This window comes from Saccostrea echinata, unplaced genomic scaffold (assembly GCF_033153115.1).
Source record: "Saccostrea echinata isolate AGI-Se365-2 ecotype Australia unplaced genomic scaffold, CSIRO_AGI_Sech_v1 ptg000054l, whole genome shotgun sequence".
NCBI lineage: Eukaryota > Metazoa > Mollusca > Bivalvia > Ostreida > Ostreidae > Saccostrea > Saccostrea echinata.
The window spans coordinates 13777838-13800458 of NW_026889803.1; the positions used below are offsets into that span (position 1 = coordinate 13777838).

The 22621-nt window shown below is 33.9% G+C and overlaps 3 protein-coding genes across 3 annotated transcripts; 1 reads left to right on the forward strand and 2 right to left on the reverse strand.

Moving 5' to 3' along the window:
* Positions 1-4621: 4621 nt before the first annotated feature.
* Positions 4622-9556, reverse strand: LOC133171737 (ER membrane protein complex subunit 8-like). Its single transcript, XM_061306530.1, has 5 exons — positions 9316-9556; positions 8728-8804; positions 8074-8143; positions 7599-7687; positions 4622-6903 (listed from the first exon to the last, which is right to left on the reverse strand). The coding sequence occupies exons 1-5, from the start codon at positions 9517-9519 to the stop codon at positions 6741-6743; spliced, it is 603 nt and encodes a 200-aa protein (XP_061162514.1). The 5' UTR covers positions 9520-9556; the 3' UTR covers positions 4622-6740.
* A 4041-nt stretch (positions 9557-13597) lies between these two features.
* On the forward strand, positions 13598-16156 carry LOC133171738 (transmembrane protein 42-like). Its single transcript, XM_061306531.1, has 3 exons — positions 13598-13828; positions 14117-14263; positions 15335-16156. Exons 1-3 carry the CDS (start codon positions 13676-13678, stop codon positions 15470-15472), a joined length of 438 nt encoding a protein of 145 aa, XP_061162515.1. The 5' UTR covers positions 13598-13675; the 3' UTR covers positions 15473-16156.
* A 1083-nt stretch (positions 16157-17239) lies between these two features.
* On the reverse strand, positions 17240-22230 carry LOC133204633 (golgin subfamily A member 6-like protein 24). Its single transcript, XM_061340385.1, has 6 exons — positions 22213-22230; positions 21927-21974; positions 21620-21715; positions 21364-21408; positions 17432-21130; positions 17240-17311 (listed from the first exon to the last, which is right to left on the reverse strand). Exons 1-6 carry the CDS (start codon positions 22228-22230, stop codon positions 17240-17242), a joined length of 3978 nt encoding a protein of 1325 aa, XP_061196369.1.
* Positions 22231-22621: the final 391 nt, after the last annotated feature.

Consider the following 22621-nt stretch of genomic DNA (forward strand, 5'->3'; position numbering starts at 1 on the left):
TCTTAAAAAGAATTCATGCTTACAGTGAAGTGATTTTCATTCCCTGTGGTTTTAAAACATAATGTGAACTTAACAGATATACTGAATTACGTTTATAACTAAGCAAAATTGTTTGTCCCTGGCATTTTGCTGTAGAAAACATGTTTTACTGTATTGTTACAGCAGCCCACCTAAAGCCTCAAGGGATTATGATATAACTAAACTTGAATCCACACATTGTGATGCTTTATTATCAATATGACTAACATGGACCTGCTTTTCCCCCTGGAAGAGATTTTTTTAAAAAAAGTTTTTAGTACTTTTTACCTCTTCTGAGCTAAAGGCTCAAAGAGCTAATGCTATGGCCATTTGTGCGGTGTGCGTAAACTTTTTGGAAAATGGGCCATATCTCAAGAACCCCTAAATCAATTTTTTTCACAGAGTATCCTTGGCCCAAAGGCTTTCATTTATACAAAAACTAGGGATGTGTCCCTTAAACAAGGGGAGATAATTAGGGAAATAAAACATAAGTAGTGGTTACAAAAAATTCTTCTCAAGAACCACAGTGCAGATTATCACCAAACTTACATACAAGGATGAAGATACGATGTAGATAAAAATATGCATGGGGAATCGCCCTGGGGCAAAGGGCGTAGTCACAAGGTCACTTCAAAGTTGACAAAAATTTACGTTTTGTTTAATCTTCAATATTTTGCCCACTATAAGGCCTAGGATCATCAAATCTTGTCAGTTGATGCAACTTCGGACCTCATATCATGTTGACTCAAAAGTAGGTCAAGGTGACCCACTTTTGGAATTTTGCAGGTCTTCATTTTAATTCTGATGCATATCTTGTATACTTTGAAGCCCATGATCATCAAAACTTGTCAGTTTACGCATCATGGGACCTTGAAGTGTGTCAATCAAAAAGTAGGTCACCATGACCTACTTTCTGAATTTTATGGCTTATCATTTTCTAAACATTAAAGGTCATTATTTCAGAAACTAAGAGGTTCAGAATCATCAAATCTTGTAAGTTGATGCACCTAGGAGCCTTAAAACAGATTTATCAAAAAGTAGGTCACAGTGACCTACTTATTGAATTTTACAGGTATTCATTTTCAAATTGTTTCAGGGGCCTATTTAGGACACTTTGACGCATGGGATCATCAAACTAAGTCAGTTGGTGCATCTTGAGTCCTGAAAGTGTGTCTACCAAAAAGTAGGTCACCTTGACCTACTTCTTGCAATTTAATGGCTTAATTTAAATATTTCATATACTAATTGGCTTAGAATCATCAAACTTTGTCAGTTGATGCATCTTGAGTCCTCAGAGTGTATTGACCAAAAAGTAGATGACTGTGACCTACTTTTTGCAATTTCATGGCTTAATTTAAATATTTCAGACACTGATTGGCTTGGAATTATCAAACTTTGTCAGTTGATGCATCTTGGGTACCTGGAGTGTGTCAACCTAAAAGTAGGTCACTGTGTCCTACTTTTGGATTGATTGATTGATTATATGTTGTTTTACGTCCCATTCGAGAATTTTTCACTCATATAGAGATGTCACCATAAACCGGTGAAGGGCTTCAAATTTTAACCTTTACTCGGCACTCAGGGCCATTGAGCAGTGAGGGATCTTTATCGTGCCAACGCCCATCATGACACGGGACCTCGGTTTTTAAGGTCTCATCCAAAGGACCCGCAACTTTCACTGCAAAGTGCCGAGCGCATGGCGAAGGAACAGTTGCTACCCATTTTTTATCGACTTAGGTCAGTCGCGGCCGAGATTCGAACTCACGAACTCCCGTTCATGGAGCGAGCGCTCTACCGACTGAGCTACCGTGAACGGTCTTCCTACTTTTGGAATAGGAGGGCTATTTCAGTAACCAATTGGCTTAGAATCATCAGACTTTGTCAATTGATGCATCTTGGGTACCCACAGTGTGTCAATCAAAAAGAAGGTCACCATAACCTACTTTTTCTGAATTCCATGGCTTTTTTCAGTTACTAAATGGCTCAGAATCATCAAACTTTGTCAGTTGATGCATTTTTGGTCCTCAAAGTGGGTCAACCAAAAAGTAGGTCACCATGACCTACTTTTGGAATTTGATGGCTTTTTTGGTTCCTAATTGGCTTAGATTCATCAAACTCTGTCAGTTGATGCATCTTGAGTCTTTGGAGTGTATCAACCAAAAAGTAGGTCACTGTGACTTACTTTTGCAATTTCATGGCTTCATTTGAATATTTCAGGTGCTAATTGACTTGGAATTATCAAACTTTGTTAATTGATGCATCTTGGGTTCCCGTAGTGTGTCAACCAAAAAGTAGGTCACTGTGACCTATACTTTTGGAATTGGAGGGCTATTTCAGTAACTAATTGGCTTAGAATTATCAGACTTAGTCAGTTGATGCATCTTGAGTCCTCAAAGTGTGTCAACTAAAAAGTAGGTCTCCTTGACCAACTTTTGCAACTTCATGGCTTTTTCAGATACTAATTGGCTTAGAATCATCAAACTTTGTCAGCTGATGTATTTTTGGTCCTCAAAGTGCAACTTCATGGGTAAATTTAAATATTTCCGATACTAATTGGCTTGGAATTATAAAACTTTGTCAATTGTTGCCATGCTGACCTACTTTTGGAATTTCAAGGCTTTATGCTTATTTATAGGTTACCAAGAGGCATAAGACAGACGAGATTATAGGTTGTACAATTTTCAGAAGAGCGATTCTAGGCCCTTGGGCCTCTTGTTTTCTTCCTGTACACATTTTAAATTTAATCTCGGTTAATCCTAAATCCATGATCCATAATTTCAAAAACAAAAAAAACATAGGCACAGCTATCTTGATGAATGTTATTTGTAACACTGAAGGCAATGTCTCGCACCAATGTTCTGGTCATGTGCTTCCTAGATGCACATCCATGCAAGTTTTGTCTTGGTAGGATTTATTTAATATTTTAATAACTCACAAGATAATCGTTTATAAAGGTTGAAACTTAATTTAATGCAGGAAAAAAAAGATCTAAGGTACCATACGCATAACAAGAGGCCCATGGGCTACATCATTCAACTGAGCACTTTGGCTACAGAAAAGCAGAAATAACTTCAGTACTGAAAAGTTTCAATATATAAGTGCCCCCCCCCCCCCCCCCCACCTTAGGATGCTTGTGTATTAATACAAGCCAAGGGCCCAGAACTGCTCTTCTGATAAATTGTACAACCCTATTACTTCTATTCTAAGCCTCTTCATATCCATATATTTAGATAAAGCTTTGAAATTCCAGAGTAGGTCACAAGGACCAAAAGTGCTTATAGATTTAAATGATCTTATATTTTCTTTTTAATTGTTAATAAAAGATCAAATATCAGTTTCATACCCAAAAACTTACTTTGAAACACAGGTAAATGCCATAGAATATTAATCTGAAATTGGCTACAGATTTTGGCAAAAAAAAAAAAAAAAGATATACCGGGGTACACTCTATAACTTGCATCAATTAAAAATAAAGTTGGAAATTTATTTATTTTGTTTACCAAATAAAGTTAAGAAAATACTGTATATTACACAATTGAAAAGGAATGCATTGAATAGATCTCAAATTATAATTATTTATTTTACTGTCAGGAAAGTAATGCCTCTATTTAAATTAATGCATCACGTGACACTGTCGCTACTTTTAGACTGATAAACAAAAATGGTGTCAAGAAAACGAGGTACAAATAACTTTTGACATGGATGGCAATGGCATGTGTCTAATGCTTAAAGATACTTATCTTTTAAAACAACCAGTATTACATGTAACCATCAACTCTGTAATGACAGATATTAACCATTTATTCATAATCAAAGTCAATATGCAACGTACCTCGTCGTCTATGATTTCCCACGGACATGCATGTCTATCTACTGTTTACGCACTTCCTTCATCAATATTCATGAAAAGACTGAATTTTAAATTGCAGATCTTGCTTCATTGTTTTGTAATTACATAGACTTATTTAGTAAATCTTCGTGGAAAGTATTATTTTTTATTACACATCATGTTTCTCAAATCATTTAATCATTTTTTTTTTCGCATGAAAAATTGCATTTATATAGCATGTATATCTTTAAAGCGAATCAATGACAAATTCCTCTAAAATAATCTGAAAAAAATACAACCAACTTATAAGCTAACTGACTTATAGGTGACTACATACAGTAGTATAACAAATCAATAATTGAAGAGCTGACTGCCAGAAAATGTGGCACAATTTTCTTCTTAGTTTGTATCAAGCCCCTTCAAAATTGTCAATGCAGGAAAAACAAAACCTAGCTTTGGGATTGTCTTTCATCAGAAGTGACACTGGCCATGGTATATTATATACATTCATACATACTTCAAAGCAAACTGAAACTTTCCAATTTTCAACCAGTTTTAGAAATTCATTTCATTATTGAAATGGAAAAATACAACTGAAAGTTTATGATGTGTATATTTTAATTGTTTAATTTCTCTGCATAATCATAGTTAATGTGTTCAGAGAACCTATATTTCATCCTAATATATTTTCATAAACATACATTTTCATAGGTCTTGAAATGTACAAGTATATTCAAGAATAGTTCTCATTGATACCCCCCCTACCCCACCCTGTCCCCCATGCTATCCAGACCTAAAATTTAAATTTAGGGCACACTACTTTACATACAAAAATGAAAATCTACAACATACTTTAATACAGTGACAAGGAATAAAATACATAAATGCTTTGTACTACATTATTTTTTATAACTAGGAATGTTGGACATGCTTAACGTTGTAAATAAATTATTTGCTGCTACATATATTTGTACTTGCAGTCACACACGTTCATATTAGTAACAAATGTTCATACATTGGGTGTAATGACTACTTCCAAATGCTTCATCACTTTGGCCATACACTATAGCTTCTATGCAGAGAACATATGATATATATTTCAAAATTATCATAACTATCTTCAAATTAGCTAGTACTTAAACATCAAAATATTAAAAATATGGAAAAAACAAAAATTTTTTACATGCCTCCTGAGTAACAAATATTTATTTCTTGTAATTGGGAAACATAAGCAGAGATATTGACTAGGTTCAATATAACAGGGCAGTGATAACCACACATAAACATAAATCACACCCGTCATCTAAAGTAATGGTAAAGTAATGCTTCACATGAGCAAAGAGGTACAACAGAATAGCAGTCATCAGAATTTAGGCCACCATAACCATCAACATTTCATTCTGAACAGATTTTTTAATGCCACAAGTGTTATTATCATAGTCTGTCTTATCACTATGTTCATGGTTTTCTTTTTACAGTTTTGTCCAATTTATTCTCACTTGAAGAGAGCAAACTGAAGAAGACAACAAACTGCATATACACATTTTGTGGGTGATGGGGATTTAGTTGTAATGTGGATTTAACATGAGGTGGACAAGGGGGTGTAAAATTGATCACCATTGAACGGGGATTAGATAATATTTTGTGATAAAATCAAAGACTTCAATATCGTACATGTAAGTACAATCTGTGGGTCAAAAGAAGTGGAAATGATGACTATGGTTTAAATACAGTCAAACCTTGTCATCTCAAACTCAATGGGACAGAGAGAGAAACTACTCAATACGACATATCCATGATGTTTGAGATATCAGTGTTCGAGATACCGAAGTTCAACTGTATCAGTAAATCTTTTAAATGTATATTGTATACACATCAGTATGAACATGTATACAGTATGTAAGGTTGAATGGAATTCAGTGTTTTGAATGGTAGATCTTTAGGTAGCGGGGTGTGTGAAAATGTGTAAAATATATAAACCTCTTTAAAAAATTCTAATACATAAGTACATGTACATGAACTAAAATAACAAAGGTCCTGTGTAGGGAAGTATGAATAATGTCTTAAGAAAAAGGTAACATTATTCTATATGGAGCAACACATTTGCTCTACAATTACAGGTAATTCTAAGTTTTTAAATCTGATTACAATAGTTTAATGAAACATTTTTACAAGTGACGCTTTGGATACAATGAGAAATTGATCACAATCAACAAACCCATTGTGTCAAATTGAAAATGGTTATGGCCATGCAAAGGAAGTAAAGCTTGTTTGGGGATCAGTGATCTTTACAAGATAAATATATATTTGATTCAAATTTAAATGCTATTCAGCAATACAACAGAACAGTTTTCAAAGGTGGGAGAGGGAATCTAATCTAGCAAAAGCCTCGTCAGAAATCTAAGAGGGATTTTCTTTCAGATGATGAGCTTTCCTTTAATGCTAAAATGGCGGAAAAAATGCATGTATTTACACCCTAACATGAATTTACACAAAATCATGACTTAAGCACCTTATTTTTCAGTTTAAAAATGCCCCATATATAATAAACATGTACATGACAGTATGGAGACTTTGGTCTGCATTTGTTCATCTTATCATCTGACAAAGATACAGGGGTACATACAAAAAAGGGGGTTTCTTTTTACAACCACTTCTAGTTGTGTAATAACTCTACATAAAGGTCAATTTTGATGGTTATAACACTACAACACTTTTAAAATATGAAAAATAAACATTAATTTATTCATTATTTAAATTCACCAAGTTTCTCCATTTTCCACCGAAACCTGGCACGAAGTCTTGCACCATCTTTGCTATGAGCAGGTCCACTTTTGGTATCCTATCTTGTTCTGTAACAATGTCCTATACAAAAGGCTAACTGCCACAGTCATCAAGTACACTTCTCTAACATTTGGTTAATTTGGAGATTTCGCCAGTCCTGAGTGATGTCATTGAAATGATTATCAAAGTCCACCACATCTACCTCCCTAAATGACTGTGATGACAACAACATGGCTGCTGTCCTTAACGTCTCCTCTGTCACTGTCACTTTACTGAAAAAAAAAAAATGAAAATACTTAGAATTAGGTGTTAACTTACCGTTTTCATTTTACACTACTTATGTTAACAGAATATACATGTATCACATAATAGAAGAAATTGGATTTTAAAAAAATATCTTTTTCCTTTATATTTTTTCTTCCTCTTCTCTCTCTTGCTCTCTCTCTCTCTCTTTTTGTATGCAACAAAAAAAGGGGGGGGGACAAAAACAACCCCCCCCCATAAAAATGTACATTTTTACAAAATGAAACATGAATAATTAATTTCATTTCAATATACTGATCGACACATATTACTCTAGGTAAAATTGGCAACATTGCTGAATTTGCCAAATAATTGTGAAGCTGGCTGATCAAAATTTAAAATTCTTAATTTGTCCTACATCACATACATGCAAAATTTTTGTCGATGAAATCCTTTTATCTTTAATATTTAAAGTTCAATTTGAAATTCATTTTGTACCAAAAAGGGAATTTAATATAAGTAGACAAATCATGGATTGATGGCATTTATCATGGTAAATGCTGTAGGTTTAAAATAAGAAGGCTACGAATTCAGCTATCTTTTTAATTCAGCTTAGTAGTCAATTCGGCTTTGTAGCAAAGTCAGTGAAGTTGAATATGACTTAATTTACATGGAATGGGACAAGTATTCCATGCATGTATAAAATTACTATAACATGTCTCACTTTTCTTCTTGTTTCCATGAATTTTCCTTTGGTGAATAAATTCTGTACAACTCTGAGACAGATTCTGGATAAAGTCTTTCATTATCAACCTGTATAAGATGGACTTCATTTAAAGTAATCATTTAAAGAAATAACACAGCATGCAAGCTCTTTTGAGCTTCTGGACATCATATTTTGAACATCTTATTCTTTATTATTAGCATGATCACGGTATTAAGTTAAATAATTAATAAGAGTATGTAACTGGTGTTGCTTTATTATGCTTACTTTATTTTATGTATGATTTTTAGAAAATGTCTTGAAATTTCAAACAATTATCCATTTTTTAAAAGTTTACAAATAATGGTTACACAGTCTTGAATTTTTTTTCTTCAGATAGTTGACTAATTGAAACACATGAAAAATACAACTGACTTATAAGCAACATAGATATGTAAATGTGATATTTCAGTAATTTCACATAACTTGTTATTACCATAAATATATGTGAATCTGGACAACTTTCTTGAATTCTTCTTCCTATTGTTCTGGCCACATTATTCAATCTAATAAAAAAGAACATTAGTTTAAATAAGAAAACAACTTCATTAATATTTCCATAGTATCAATGAATCAATCAAAATTTCTTTCTTTAACATTTAGGGGCAAGGTGTCTTATACTCCACCTGTACATCAACACTTTTATGTGACATGGTTACTTGAGTACATTTCAACTTACACTTAATATTGTATATATACGTAAGTGGAAATGTTTAGAGGAAGACACCAATAGCTTCTTTTGTTATGTGGTTCAAGGACAAGTTCAAATAAATAATAGACACCAATATCATAACACATTTGTGTGATTTAATATCTCCTATATTTTTCATCCTTGAGACTTCATTACATGTGCCACACAGGTGGAGAATGGAAGAGGAAAACATCTTTTGTTTTTGAGGTCACTTGGTCAAAGTTTAAATGACCATTTTGATGCAATAACTTAGACATTTCATAACCTACAGACTTCATAAATTATTTAGTGTATAGGTTGAAAATTACCAAAGAAATACATTTATAAATTTTTGGATCAGAATCAAACGGCAACTTTAGAATGCTTCTATTAATGAAGTGCAAGATAAATAAAACTTACTCTTTGTCCCTAATATTTTCATTGGCTTGATAGTAACCAGCAATGACATAGCCCCTGCTTTTACAATATGCATCAATCTGAAATATAATTCCACAGCATTGAGTATATTCCTAATACCGGTAATCATATTTGATCTATTTTCTTACCTGTAGCATTTAATATATGAAATCAATATGGAAGTCAAGTGCATACATTAAAAGCCATATATTATGACCTCCGTTCACTTCACAGTTGAAAAGTGCATAAATGTGAAAATTGTTAATATTTTAAGCATGAAAACAAACACACACAGTGAAACACACAAAAACACAAGTAAAATTATGCATTATTCCAGTAGTACATTCTGACATTTTTATTCTAAAAAATGACTTCACTGGAATTAACATTTAAATGCCAATGAAACCACACCGGTATTACAGAACTCGAATTTCCTCTGCCATAATAAATATTTGACAATTAGAAAAGAATTCTAAAAGAATCGCCGGCAAATATTTTATCAAAATACCTTCAAATTACTATGATAATTTAGAAAAATGATAATAATATACATTCGTATCAGATTCTTACTCTAAAAACTGTCATATTTACCTGCAGCAATGCTGCTTCAAGCATGGGTGCAAGACTGAGGGTTAAATGAAATAAAGGGACACAGTCGACGAATTTCAAAACTTTGCGGTCTTTTGATTTACTATCTTCTGCTAGTAACACTCCATTCACAGCACAATGTGGATGTTTCACAGCGTGAAGAAGTATTTTACAATACGCCTGAATGCTGACGACGATCTCCGCCATCCTTGCTTTTAATTTTGATCACCCTAATCTACGGAAAATATTCTTAGTTTTGTAAATTAGTAATAACACATATTAAAAGTAAAGATAAATCATAACATCAACAATAACCACATTTTACTCTCAAGTGTGCTCAGTATAATTTAAACTATTCTGTGCCTTTTTTTTATCAATTGTCAAGCTTTTAATATTGAGGGAGTTATATATGTACCCGGTGATTAGTCCATCCTTTATTTAATAAAGTAGACACGAAAAATTAAAGACAACCTCATAGATAAAGCAATAGGTATATCCAGTCATTATTAGATTATAGGCCATGTTGTCTAATTTTTTATACACTATTCTTTTTTTTAATTTACTGCGGACTTCAAACATGTCGGCCTGCATGAAAATCAACACTGATCAAAGATTGCTTCCTTGAAATTCTTCTTGCTCAACTTGGAAATAGTTTTTTAAATATCACACTGATTGTCAACGAGTGTAACTATGAAAGATGGTAACAAAGACAGGTGGGTGTCGATTTAACTATCACAGGCCCGTAGGAAGCAAATTCAGTTTGGGGGAGGGGGGGGGGGCACAGCCATACATTTCCTCTTGATACCCTGCTCCCACACTGGATAACTTTACTTTTTTTGTTTTAAGAAAAGGGGGCAGGGATGAAAATGTGAGGTGCCGTTTTGGTATATATTGCCATTTTATGATATCACCTATTCATATAGGTAATATCACCTATTCGAATAGGTGATATCTGACTCATTCAATTCGAATAGGTGATATCACTCATTTGAATAGGTGATATCACCTATTCAAATTGGTGATATCACCTATTGGAAATAAATAAGTGATATCACCAATTCAAATAGGTGATATCACCTATTTGAACTAAATAGGTGATATCACCTATTCATTTTAACTTGGTGATATCACCCATTCGAATAGGTGATGTCACTTATTTGTATTTCTTACAACATTAAATAATGAATGCTCCCTTCCTGAAGACTATCTAGCTTCAATGCAAAGTAAAGGATGAAATTTTAGAAGGCTTTCAAAGAGCAATTTTATTTCCTTGGCAATGATACAGAATTTATGAAATTAATTTTATTACTCTTGATTAACCTTTTCAAGAAAGATTATAAAGTTTTTTTGGACTTTTTATATTTCATTTGAGCCAAAACCTTTACCATTTCAACACTGCATTGACCAAATAAACTATAGTTTCGCTGTAAGATCATTTATATCACAAAGAAAAGGAGGGGCACTTTTTGTAAGTTACAATATATATATGTACACACAAAAAAAAAAACACAGAAAAATTCAAAAAAATAAAATTAAATTAAAAGATAGATTTTAATCCCTCATGTCCCTCAGCAAATTCATGCTGACCTCTTTTCCTGTGTTTTAGTTCGAGACATTTTACAAAACCATATGTTATCGATCCCTGTAAAGTTATATAAATTTTACTTGCAGTCAGTTTTGCTATATTTAGTGATACTTTTTCTCTGTTTATAATTATTTATGTACAAAGAGACTGAATTTTTTACTTCCTGTATAGAGTAAACATAGGCAGTTCATATATATTCTTGGGAGCAGTTATTTCATAAATAATTTGAATAGGTGATATTACCTATTAGAATAAGTGATACCACCTATTCAAAATGAATAGCTGAAATCACATGTATTTGAATAAGTGACATCACCTATTCAAATAGGTGATATCACCTATTTGATTTGAATTATAGGTGATATCACCTATTCATATCGTATAGGTGATATCACCTATTCGAATAGGTGCTATAACCTAATTGAAAAATGATATCACCTATTCAAATAGGTGATTTCACCGATTCAAATTAAATAGGTGATATCACCTATTCAAATAGGTGATATCACTTTTTCGAATAAGTAATATCCCCAATCCAAAAGCTGAATAGGTGATATCACTAATTCGAATAGGTGATATCACCAATTGATATCACCAATTGAATAGGTGATATCACTTAATGGCAGTAAATATCAAAACGGCGCCTCATATGAAAATAAGATTGGAGTCTGAATGCATATAAGTATTTGAATGCAACAAAATGGAAAGCATTGCTTAAGGATATATCTGTATTTAGCAATCAATGATCACAAGCCATATGGCAGTAGAGGTGTAGATCTAGCCTGGTGTCCGAGGCTTTCCAGAGTGCAAACAAGAAGGCTAGCCTGAGCTACATTCAAGATCTAGTAGCTAGCCTAGTCGTTAGTCTGTATGATTTAATGCATGTTTGGCTAGGCTAGCATGTCGTTCAAGATTGTAGTGACCATGTAGTTCTAAAAAGCCGCTACGATCTTGAACACAGCCCTGCATGGTTCCTAAGCAGGTTATGGCCTTAAATGGATGGCCCTAGCAGCCAAAATAGCAACAGTAAGTGTCTCCTGTTATCATGCAGCAACATTTTAAGATCTTTTTAAAGACTATTAAACACAGATGTCTGAACTTCTTATACATGTTTATATTCATGTAACTTTAGAAATTGACCCTGTGATAAGAGAAATACACTGTACTGGTATCTTCTACTGGAATAAATAGCTATTATCCCTTTATAAAAATTGTGTGCATTGGATTTCTCTTGGAAGATCATTAGTGTTAAAGCAACATTTCATATGGTGATGATGAACTTTAAAACATTTAAGTTATGAATTTCTTATAATATATATACCTTGCTTTAGGAATAATACTCACCCTCCGCCACCAACCCTATGAAAACCCAACTCTTTCTTCTTGTGACTTTTCTTCTTGATCCTTTGTCATTCTCATACCATGACACTGTTTGGTGGCAATATACATGTAAGATGTAAGCAAAGTAATTTTATTTCAAATGAACCAAAGGTTCAAATGAGCTTTTCTGCTTTAAAATCTGTCCATGGTCTGTTGTTGTAGTCCTTGTTGACGTGATTGTTATAAACTTTTCACAATCTCATCTTATTCTCAAGAACCACTTTGCCAGTTTCAACTAAACTTGACACAGAGCATCCTTGGGTAAATGGGATTCAACTTGTTCAAAAAAGGATCACACTCTCTTTCAAGGGGAGATAATTAAGAATTAATGAAAATTTAATGGCATCTTTTAAAAATCTTTTCATCAACCTCTTGGTCAGAAGAGAAGAAAGCTTATGTGCTAGTTAGTGTAGAGTCAGTTTATTCAAATCATTTTCCCAGGGGTAGGGTGGGCCATCAAAGTTTAACATAGGAAATTCTTTAAAAATCTTCTCAAGAACAGCAATTCCATGATTTGTCATATTTATATGGAAACATCCTCAGGTAGTGTAGATTCAGGTTTATTCAAATCATGACTCATGAGGGTAGGGTGGGGCCACAACATGTGATCAAAGTTTTACAGTTTTACATAGGAATAAATGGGGGGGGGGGTCTGCTGATGAAAAACAGCATGGCTATAGTGACTCAGGTAAGTATTGTTGCCCCTAAGTCTCTTGTTTGATATTCTCTAATTTTGGAACAGAATTAATCTCCAAGTGACCTTTGTTCAATTGACATTGTGTCAACATGACAAGCATCAGGCTCGGGGGCCATAAAACTTAGCTGAGCTCACTTTTGATCTCAGTCTCACTTTTCCACTATATATTCCTTTCATAAAAGTGAGACTAAGATCAAAAGCGAGCTGATCTAAGTTTTATGGCCCCGGAGCCAGCTTCTAGACAATGCTAGACTTTCTAGAAAATATATAGTTAAACTTCACTATCTCGAACACAGATATCTCGAATATCACGGATATGTCGAAGTGATTTTGAAGTCCCAACCCTTTATTCCTTAAGTATTTTACCCTGTACATCTTGAATCCTCGGATATCTCAAAAGTTTTTCCTCGGTCCCATAGAGTTCGAGATAACGAGGTTTGACTGTATATATTTTTTTATCTTGAATGAAGTACACTCAGAATTAAAAAAAGATCAGACATCAAGTAATATTACATGTATATTATTTAATCTGAAGTTTTAAATACTTCAATTGTTTAAATTGCATGATCTGGACATTAAAACTTTGTTTCTTTTTTCTTTTTCCCTTAGATTGAAGTCATCAAGTCAACTGGTAATCTTTATTCTATTATCCCTGAGTGACATTTAACATGGACTCCAAACTAGGAAACTAATCTGGAGTAATGGCAGGGTTGAATCATGGCCGAGGGCTGATGCTGGCAGTCAGTGCTGGTATTATGGCAGCCCTTGGTTCTGTTTCAGCCAAATTGGCCACTAGTGACCACATCCTTATGGACACCTGTCAAATCATCTTCAGGATTGGCATTTGTCACCAGGTGCTGTAATTTTATAGTTTTATTGTAATCAAGTAATTTCCTCATTATCTTCATATATATTTATATATGTAAATGGCACTAGAAAAATTTTAATACATGAGGAGAAATCAATTTCTTTGAAGTATTTTTATTTAAGTGGACCCTGAATTGATAGATTTGTGTATGTTTAACACATTATGTTTTCTCTGAATAAAATTTCTTGGTCAGATAAATGAAAAACAGAGGGTCATCAACCTATATACTGTCAAATCAGTCACATGGCAAAATCATAATTTCTTTTCATTTCAGCTGAGTCTTTTGATGAGGATTGTGTTTTTTGCCATGATATTTGTTTGTAATGGTATGATGTGGACGCTTTTTACAAAGTCCCTTCAGTTTTGTTCTTCAACAGCTGAAGCAACAGTCACAAACACAGCCTCAAACTTTCTTATTAGTGTAAGTTTGAACTTGACATGATGACTCGCTTCCTTAAATACTTATTTTTTTTATAGATTATATTTTTTCCACATTTGTAGCTCTACTACTCAGAGACAAGGAGAACTTGTTCATTAATAATGTGATCTTCGTCTGCAAACATTTTTGTCGCCCGCGTGGCGCAGTGGTAGAGCATCTGCTCTAGAGTTGTGGAGTAAGGAGTTTGTAGCTCTACTACTCAGAGACAAGGAGAACTTATTCATTAATAATGTGATCTTTGTCTGCAAACATTTTTGTCGCCCACTTGGCGCAGTGGTAGAGCATCCACACTAGAGTCGCGGAGTAAGGAGTTCATCCTTACATCATGGGTTCGAATCCCACTGTAGGAAGTGGAGACCGGTCCTTCTGATAAGACCGTATAAACCGAGGTCCCGTGTTGCAGTAGATGATGGCACGAAAAAGATTCCTCACTGCTTAATGGCCCTGAGTGCAGACTATAGGTCGAAATTTGCAGCTCTCCACTGGCAAGAGGTGGCTTCTCCATATGAGTGAAAATTCTCAAGAGGGATGTTAATCAATACACAAACAAACAAACATTTTTTTAAAAACACTCCTCCTCCTCTTTGACTTTTATAAATCTTTGTACATACATGTGTAAACTACACTATGATATATGTCAAAATGTTACCCGATACTCCTCCTTCAGTATCACTGAAACCTTAAGCATATTCAGAGTACACAGAAATGATGTCTTGGTTTTGATTTTAATGAATTGTGTGCATAATTTGTAAATGCAGAACTAAAACAAATGTAAGTCCAGGTGCAACTTATCTCTTCCATTTCTATAGTGCAAACTGGTAGAGCTACAGTGTTATCAGAGATATCTGGGGTTTTTTTGTCTTGTTTTTGAAGGGGGATGCATTGTTTGCATGTGTGTGTGTGGTTTTTTTGGTTAAATTATTGAATTAAGCACTTATAATGTAAAGAAGCAAATACTCATATTTTTCACAAATTTTAAACCCATTAATTTAATTAAATTCTTGGAAAAATATTTGTGAATCCATTCTTCATGCTCTTGGTATTGTTTTCTAGGCTTTGATTGGCGTAGCTCTGTTCAATGAGACACTCTCCCTTCGATGGTGGATTGGAGCCAGTTTGATTGTTACTGGACTCCTACTAATTCACAGGGCAAACAGAAAAGAAAGTGAAGAGAAAAATAAAACAGCCTGATGTCCAGAAGTCAGAACTAATTCTTCCATAACTTGTCGTTGGGGAAAACAAGATCCTTTTGTATTAAACATCAGTGTACCAAATGGTACCCTCAAGGATGGAAAGAGAAACCTTGTGTGTGAGAAGGGGATAATAGTTTTAAAATATTTTTTTACAATGTACTGGCAATAATAACATTGGAAAGGACTTAACTGCCAATTTATTTCGAAAGATGTTTTAACAGGGTGGATGAAAGGCAAAATTTAACCACATATTAAGCTAAACTATGCTGTTCACCAGAAGCAAGTTGAAGAGAGAAATAGTTCATAAGAATTATTGTGGAGAGTGTCACAAACGGAATTGAGTTTCTTCTACCTCAGAATGACACATTTTCATTCAAAATACTAGAATAAAAAATATAATAAAATTCTAATTTTATATGAAGCTGAAAATAACATTTATGCTGTGCCAAATTTTTCATTTTATAGAATAAATGTATTGTGCAAAAACTCCAGAATTATTCTTCATCATAAAATGAAAACTAAGACATCATGAACTTCATGAAAACTAAGACATTGTCTAAATGTACATGTACTGTTACTAGTAATTAAAATTCAGATCCTTCTTCTGTGTACTATGTATTGACTTGTTACAGAAGCACAATATCATTATCAAATTAAACAAAATAACAATCCATTGCTACAATATTTTTTCCCTGTTTTCATTTTATTAGTGATGTGTCTTAAATTAATTTTGGAATTGTAAGTCTTTGAAAGTTTCTTCTACAGAACAAGACAATGAATTTGCATGCATTATCCCTGGATAGTGCAGATTCAACCTTGTTCAGTTAATGGCTAGAGGCTAAAGACGGGGGTATCTGCAGTCAGAATATGTATATTTTTGAAGAACAAAATTAAAATTTCTAAAAATTCAAGCAAGTATATACAGTTAAACATGGTTACATTGTATATCGAACAGTTATAATGAATTCACGCTTACAGCAAAGTAATTGTCATTCAGTATTTAGTCCCCAGGGTAAGGCTAAGTTCTAGCAGAAAAACTCTATGCATGATTATTATAACACTTAGTCCTCTAAGTACCAAAATTGTGAAATTCATGGCCTGTGGTTCAGACCACAGGGTTAGGCTTGGTCATTTAATGAAAGTACATAACATCTTTGAAAGAATTCCTTATTCATGGACAATAGGAGGCAGATTGTTTGCATGACTTTACATACAATACTGAAAAAAGTCCTGCCTCCAAGGTATGGGATCAGACCCCAGGGTGGGGCTTAGTTGGCCATATTTTTAAATTTGTGTGAATATGACAATGATTTTAGAGTCCTAACCAATCTTTAAAAGATTTGTCACCTGAGTCCAGAGTCAGATCCATGTGGCACCAAAATAAGTGGTCATAGGATGAGATACTCAAGTGATTGTCAAGGCCAGTGGGCCTCTTGTATTTTAGACAAAACCTTCCCAAATCTCAAAAGCAAAGAATTTTTTTAAGCTGCTTATTTGTAACAATTTTGCCAAAGTTTGAAGTCAATGAAAAAACATAATACATCTATTTATGTATCACTAGTTTGCACCATAATTCTGTCTATACACCATTTAAAAAAAAAATTGAAGCTCATGGATGAGATAGTAAGAAAAAATGAAGCAAAAAGGTTAAGGAAATAAATTTTTAAAGAAATAATTTTATTACAGACCTGTACAAAAATAATTTAACAAATTATGAATATATATCTTAAAACACTGAAATATGTCATTGGTATTTCTATGAAAGTTATCTCCTAAAGAAATTCTGTATTCTTGCAAAAAATCCAGTTCTTTTTGTTTTCTTGTGCCTTTTTCTCTCCTGAAAAAATATATATATGAAAAGAAATTAAATACATTTATAGCCTTGTGGAAAAAATCAATGTACATGTAAATACATTTGTTGAAAAAAGCAGTTATAGAAAAGGAAGTGTGTACTCACAGGCAGACAGGTTGTACCACAAAGGAATATGTGCCAAACAGGTCTTTTGTGAGTATAATTTATGTTGTCATTCACTGGTTCTGATTTTTCAACCTCCTTGAATGTCTCTGCTTCTTTCTCCTTCACTATTTCTGATTTTTCCTTCTCCTTCATTGTTTCTGCTTCCTCCTCCTTCACTATTTGTAATTTTCCCTCCTCCTTTACCATTTCTGCTTCCTTCTCCTTCACTGTTTTTAATTTTTCCTCCTCCTTCACTCTTTCTGTTTCCTCCTCCTCTACTGTTTTTGATTTTTTCTCCTCTGTCACTGGTTTTGCTTCCTCATCCTTCATTGTTTCTGCTTCTCTTTTCTTCACTGTTTCTGACTTCTCCTCATCCTTCACAGTTTCTAATTTTTTTCTTTTCTTCACTGTTTCTGTTTTCTCCTCTTTTACCCTTTTTAAGTTTTCCTCCTCCTTCACTGTTTCTGTTTTTACCTCTGCCTTCACTTTTTCTGATTTTTTCTCATCCACCACTGTTTTTGATTTTTCTTTCTCCTTCACTGTTTCTGCTTCTTTGTCCATCACTATTTTTGCTTTCTCTTCCTTTAATGTTGCTGATTTTCTCCCCTCCATCACTATTTCTGATTTCTCCATTGCTTTTGATTTTTCTTCCTTAATCACTGTTTCTAATATTTCCCATTCCATCACAGTTTTTTCTTTCTCTCCTTCCTTCACTGTTTCTAATTTTTCATCCTCCTTCACTATTTCTGATTTTCCATCCTCCTTCATTGTCTCTGCTTCCTTGTCATTCACTGTTTCTAATTTCTCCTTAACCTTCACTGTAGCTGATTTTTCCTCCTCCTTCTCTGTTCCTGATTTTTCCTTCTCCATCAGTGTTTCTGATTTTTCCTCAACCTTCACTGTAGCTGATTTTTCCTCCTCCTTCACTGTAGCAGATTTTTCCTCCACTGTTTCTGATTTTTCTTTCTCCATTACTGTTTCTGATTTTTCCTCTTCTTTCACTATTTCTGCTTTTTCTCCAACCTTCACTGTTTTTGATTTTACCTCCTCTTTCATTGTTTCTGATTTTCCATCCTCCTTCATTGTCTCCACTTCCTTGTCATTCACTGTTTCTAATTTCCCCTCTACTTTCACTGTAGATTTTTCCTCCTTTTTCATTGTAGCTGATTTTTCCTTCTCTTTCACTGTTTCAGATTTTTCCTTCTCTTTCACTGTTTCTGCCTTTTCCTCCATTGCTATTTCTGCTTTTTCTCCCACCTTCACTGTTTCTGAATTTACCTCCTCCTTCACTATTTCTGATTTTCCATCCTCCTTCATTGTCTCTGCTTCCTTGTCATTCACTGTTTCTGATTTCTCCTTAACTTTCAATGTAGCTGATTTTTCCACCTCCTTCTCTGTTCCTGAGTTTTCCTTTTCCATCACTGTTTCTGATTTTTCCTCCTCCATTACTATTTCTGCTTTTTCTCCCTCTTTCACTGTTTCTGATTTTCCATTCTCCTTCACTATTTCTGATTTTCCATTCTCCTTCACTATTTCTGATTTTCCATTCTCCTTCATTGTCTCTGCTACCTTGTCATTCACTGTTTCTGATTTCTCCTCAACCTTCACTGTGTCTGATTTCTCCTCAACCTTCACTGTTTCTGATTTTTCCTCCTCCATCACTATTTCTGCTTTTTCTCTCTCCTTCTCTGTTTCTGATTTTCCATTCTCCTTCACCGTTTCTGATTTTCCATCCTCCTTCATTGTCTCTGTTTCCTTGTCATTCACTGTTTCTAATTTTTCATCCTTCCTCATTGTAGGTGATTTTTCCTTCTCATTCACTGTTCCTACTTTTTCTCCCACCTTCACTGTTTCTGATTTGTCCTCCTCTATCACTATTTCTGCCTTTTCTCCCTCCTTCACTGTTTCTGATTTTCCATCCTCTTTCATTGTCCCTGCTTCCTTGTCATTCACTGATTCAGTTTTCTCCTCAACATTCAATGTTTCTGTTTTTTCCTCCTCTTTCACTGTTGCTGATTTTTCCTCCTCCCTAACTATTTCTGATTTTTCTTCCTCTTTCACCTTTTCTAATTTTTCCTCCTCCTTCACTGTTTCTGCTTTCTCCACCTTCATTGTTTCTGCTTCCACCTCCACTGTTTCTGCTTTTTCCTCCTCCATCACTGTTTCAGATTTTTCACCCTCTTTTATTGTCCCTGCTTCCTTGTAATTCACTGTTTCTGTTTTCTCCTGAACATTCAATGTTTCTGTTTCTTCCTCCTCCTCCACTGTTGCTGATTTTTCCTTCTCCATTCCTATTTCTGATTTTTCCTCCTCCATCACTATTTCTGATTTTTCTTCCTCTTTCACCTTTTCTATTTTTTCTTCCTCCTTCACTGTTTCTGCTTTCTCCACCTTCATTGTTTCTGCTTCCACCTCCTTCAATGTTTTTGATTTTTCCTCCTCCATCACGGTTCCTGCTTTTCCCTCCTCCATCACTATTTCTGATTCTTCCTCCACTTTCACCTTTTCTAATTTTTCCTCCTCCTTCATTGTTTCTGCTTTCTCCTCCTTCATTGTTTCTGCTTCCACCTCCACTGTTTCTGATTTTTCCTCCTCCATCACTATTTCTGATTCTTCCCCCACTTTCACATTTTCTAATTTTTCCTCCTCCTTTACTTTGTCTGACTTTTGCTCCTCCTTCATTATTTCTGATTTTTCTTCTTCCTCCAGTCTCTCTACTTTCTTTACTGTTTCTGCTTTCTTCTCCTTCATTGTGTCTTCTTCCTTCTTTGCAGTTTCTGATTTTTGCATCTCACTCAATCTGTCCAAATTTTTCTGCTTCATCACAGTTTCTGATTTTTCCTTCTTCACTAATTCTGTTTTCTCCCTTTCCTTCTCTTTTGCCTCCAACTGATTTTCCCTCTTTTCTGCCTTTAATGTTTTCTCTGCTTTTTCTTTCTCCAATTTTTCAACCTTATTTGATGTTTTTAGTTTGGTCTCTTCTCTATCAGAATTTAGTTGGTCCTCTTTATTTATTTGCAAATTTTCCTTCACTACCTCTGATTTTCTCTTCTCCATATTTGCTGCTGATTTCAACTGTTCTGCCTCCAAATTTTCTGTATCTGATTTCTTTCTTTTTTCTTTTGCATCTATTTTCTCTTTATCTTGTCTTTCTGCCTCTGATCTGTTTGTCATTTTTTCTGATTTGAATTGTCTTACCATCTCTAACTGCAATATCATTTCCTCTTCCTTCTCTGTCTCCCTTTTCTCTGGTTTGTTTTTCACTTTCTCTTCTCTTTCTGTCATATCTTCTTTCTTCACATTCTGTTGTTCCTTTTTGGCCTTCAGTCTGTCCTTCTTTTCCAACTGCCATTTTTCATTATCCCCTCTGTCTTTCTTCAAACTAAACTCCTCTATCTCAACCTTGGATTTCTTTGCCTTATCTTCTTTTGATGTTCCTTCTTTTTTCCCTTTCTCTCCCAAAACTTTCTTTTCATCTGTCTTCAGTCTTTTCTCAATCTCCATTTTCAACAATTCCACCTGTATTTTCAGTCTCTTTTTCTTCAGATTTTCCTCCTCTTTCTCTTTCATCATTTTCTTTTCATTAGCTTTAAAGTTCTTGTAGTCCTTCTTTGCGCTTTGTCTTTTCTTCATATTTAACTGTACATCCTCTTTTTTAACCACTTCATCTTTAACATTTAAGATGGCCAATTTATCTTTCTGAAAAATAATATATCCAAAAATATCTTTTAATTGTGATCATTTGCATGTATCCCTTATACACAGTGTAGTTTTATTCATGCAATATATGGTGATTGATTGCTTTATACATGTATATTACCCCCCCCCCCCCCCCCAATTTGCAAGCACATAGACACACTTCTGATATCTGCTGCTTCATGTTTACTCTCTCCTTATATTATTTAAAAAGTGGTTAGTAAACTTGCACCTACCACATTTTCCATAGGATCTTTTCTGAATTCTAACTGGTTTCCATTCTACAAAAAGTAAGACATGCATTAGCTATCAATAAAAATCACCATTTAAGAAATAATTATATTTAAAAAATTGATTATCAAATTAAAATGAACAGAAAACTGTATTGCCATTTGTATAATGAAATACAGATCAAGACACACTCCCTGTCTCCCAGCTATAGTAACAGAAAATATAAACTAAAATCAATGTTTTGAATAATAAATATTTTACCTTGGACCTCTCCTTTTCCTCCTTCATTCTCTCTTCCTCCTTTTCTACCATCTCCGCCCAGCTATAATCAAATTTTAAGATGGCCAATTTCTCATCCTGGAAATAATTAATTTAACTATCAAACGTTTATAAAGTGTCAAGTTTTTTAATTGCTTTAATTTAAGACATCTCGCAAATAAAGGGTTTCAAATTTTAAGTAGAAATACGAACCAGAAACAATTGCAGTTTATATCCCTACACCCCCTTTCACCCTTTGAACTTGCTATATTCTCGTTCATTTCAAAATAAAATTAATTGCTGCACTTACCACGCTTTTTACTGGCTCCTCACCGAAATCCAGTATTTCAGTTTCGATCTGAAAATTAATTAGTTTATATTACTGTTTATTTTTTTGTGAAAACAATGAGCATGTAAATATTTTGTTACAAAAGTATTAATTGTAAAAAGAAAAAAAAATCACCAATGGTTTGTTTTCCAGACTGTAACTTCAAGTTTAACAAATAATTAACAAAACTTAATTAGGCTAAATTCAAACTCTCGTTGCCAACTCATGTTAAACGAATGGATATTTCTTTTGTGATTTGACAACTAACCTTGTTAGAGAAATTCATAGTTTTTTCCGCACACAATTTGACTACCGCAGTATCAACAATGTTCCGCCATGTGTTGTCAATGACGTCAAATATACTGACATCATAATTGGTATTATGACGTTATAGTGATTGTGACAAATGAATGCATTATTTATAGGATCGGATTTCTATTACCTTGAATAGGTATTCAGTGTTTCTACTTTCATGATTACTAGTAATTTATAAGCATTACTTAAGGAGAGTAATGCAACCCCAGATGCATTCTTCAGTTGGTTAAATAAGGTTCCACTGATGTACATATAACAAAGATATGAATAAGGAAATAAAACTGAAAATGCATAAAAATGATATTGCATGGAATATTGCACCTACATATTTTAGAAAACGCTGCTTAACTTATATTGACGCC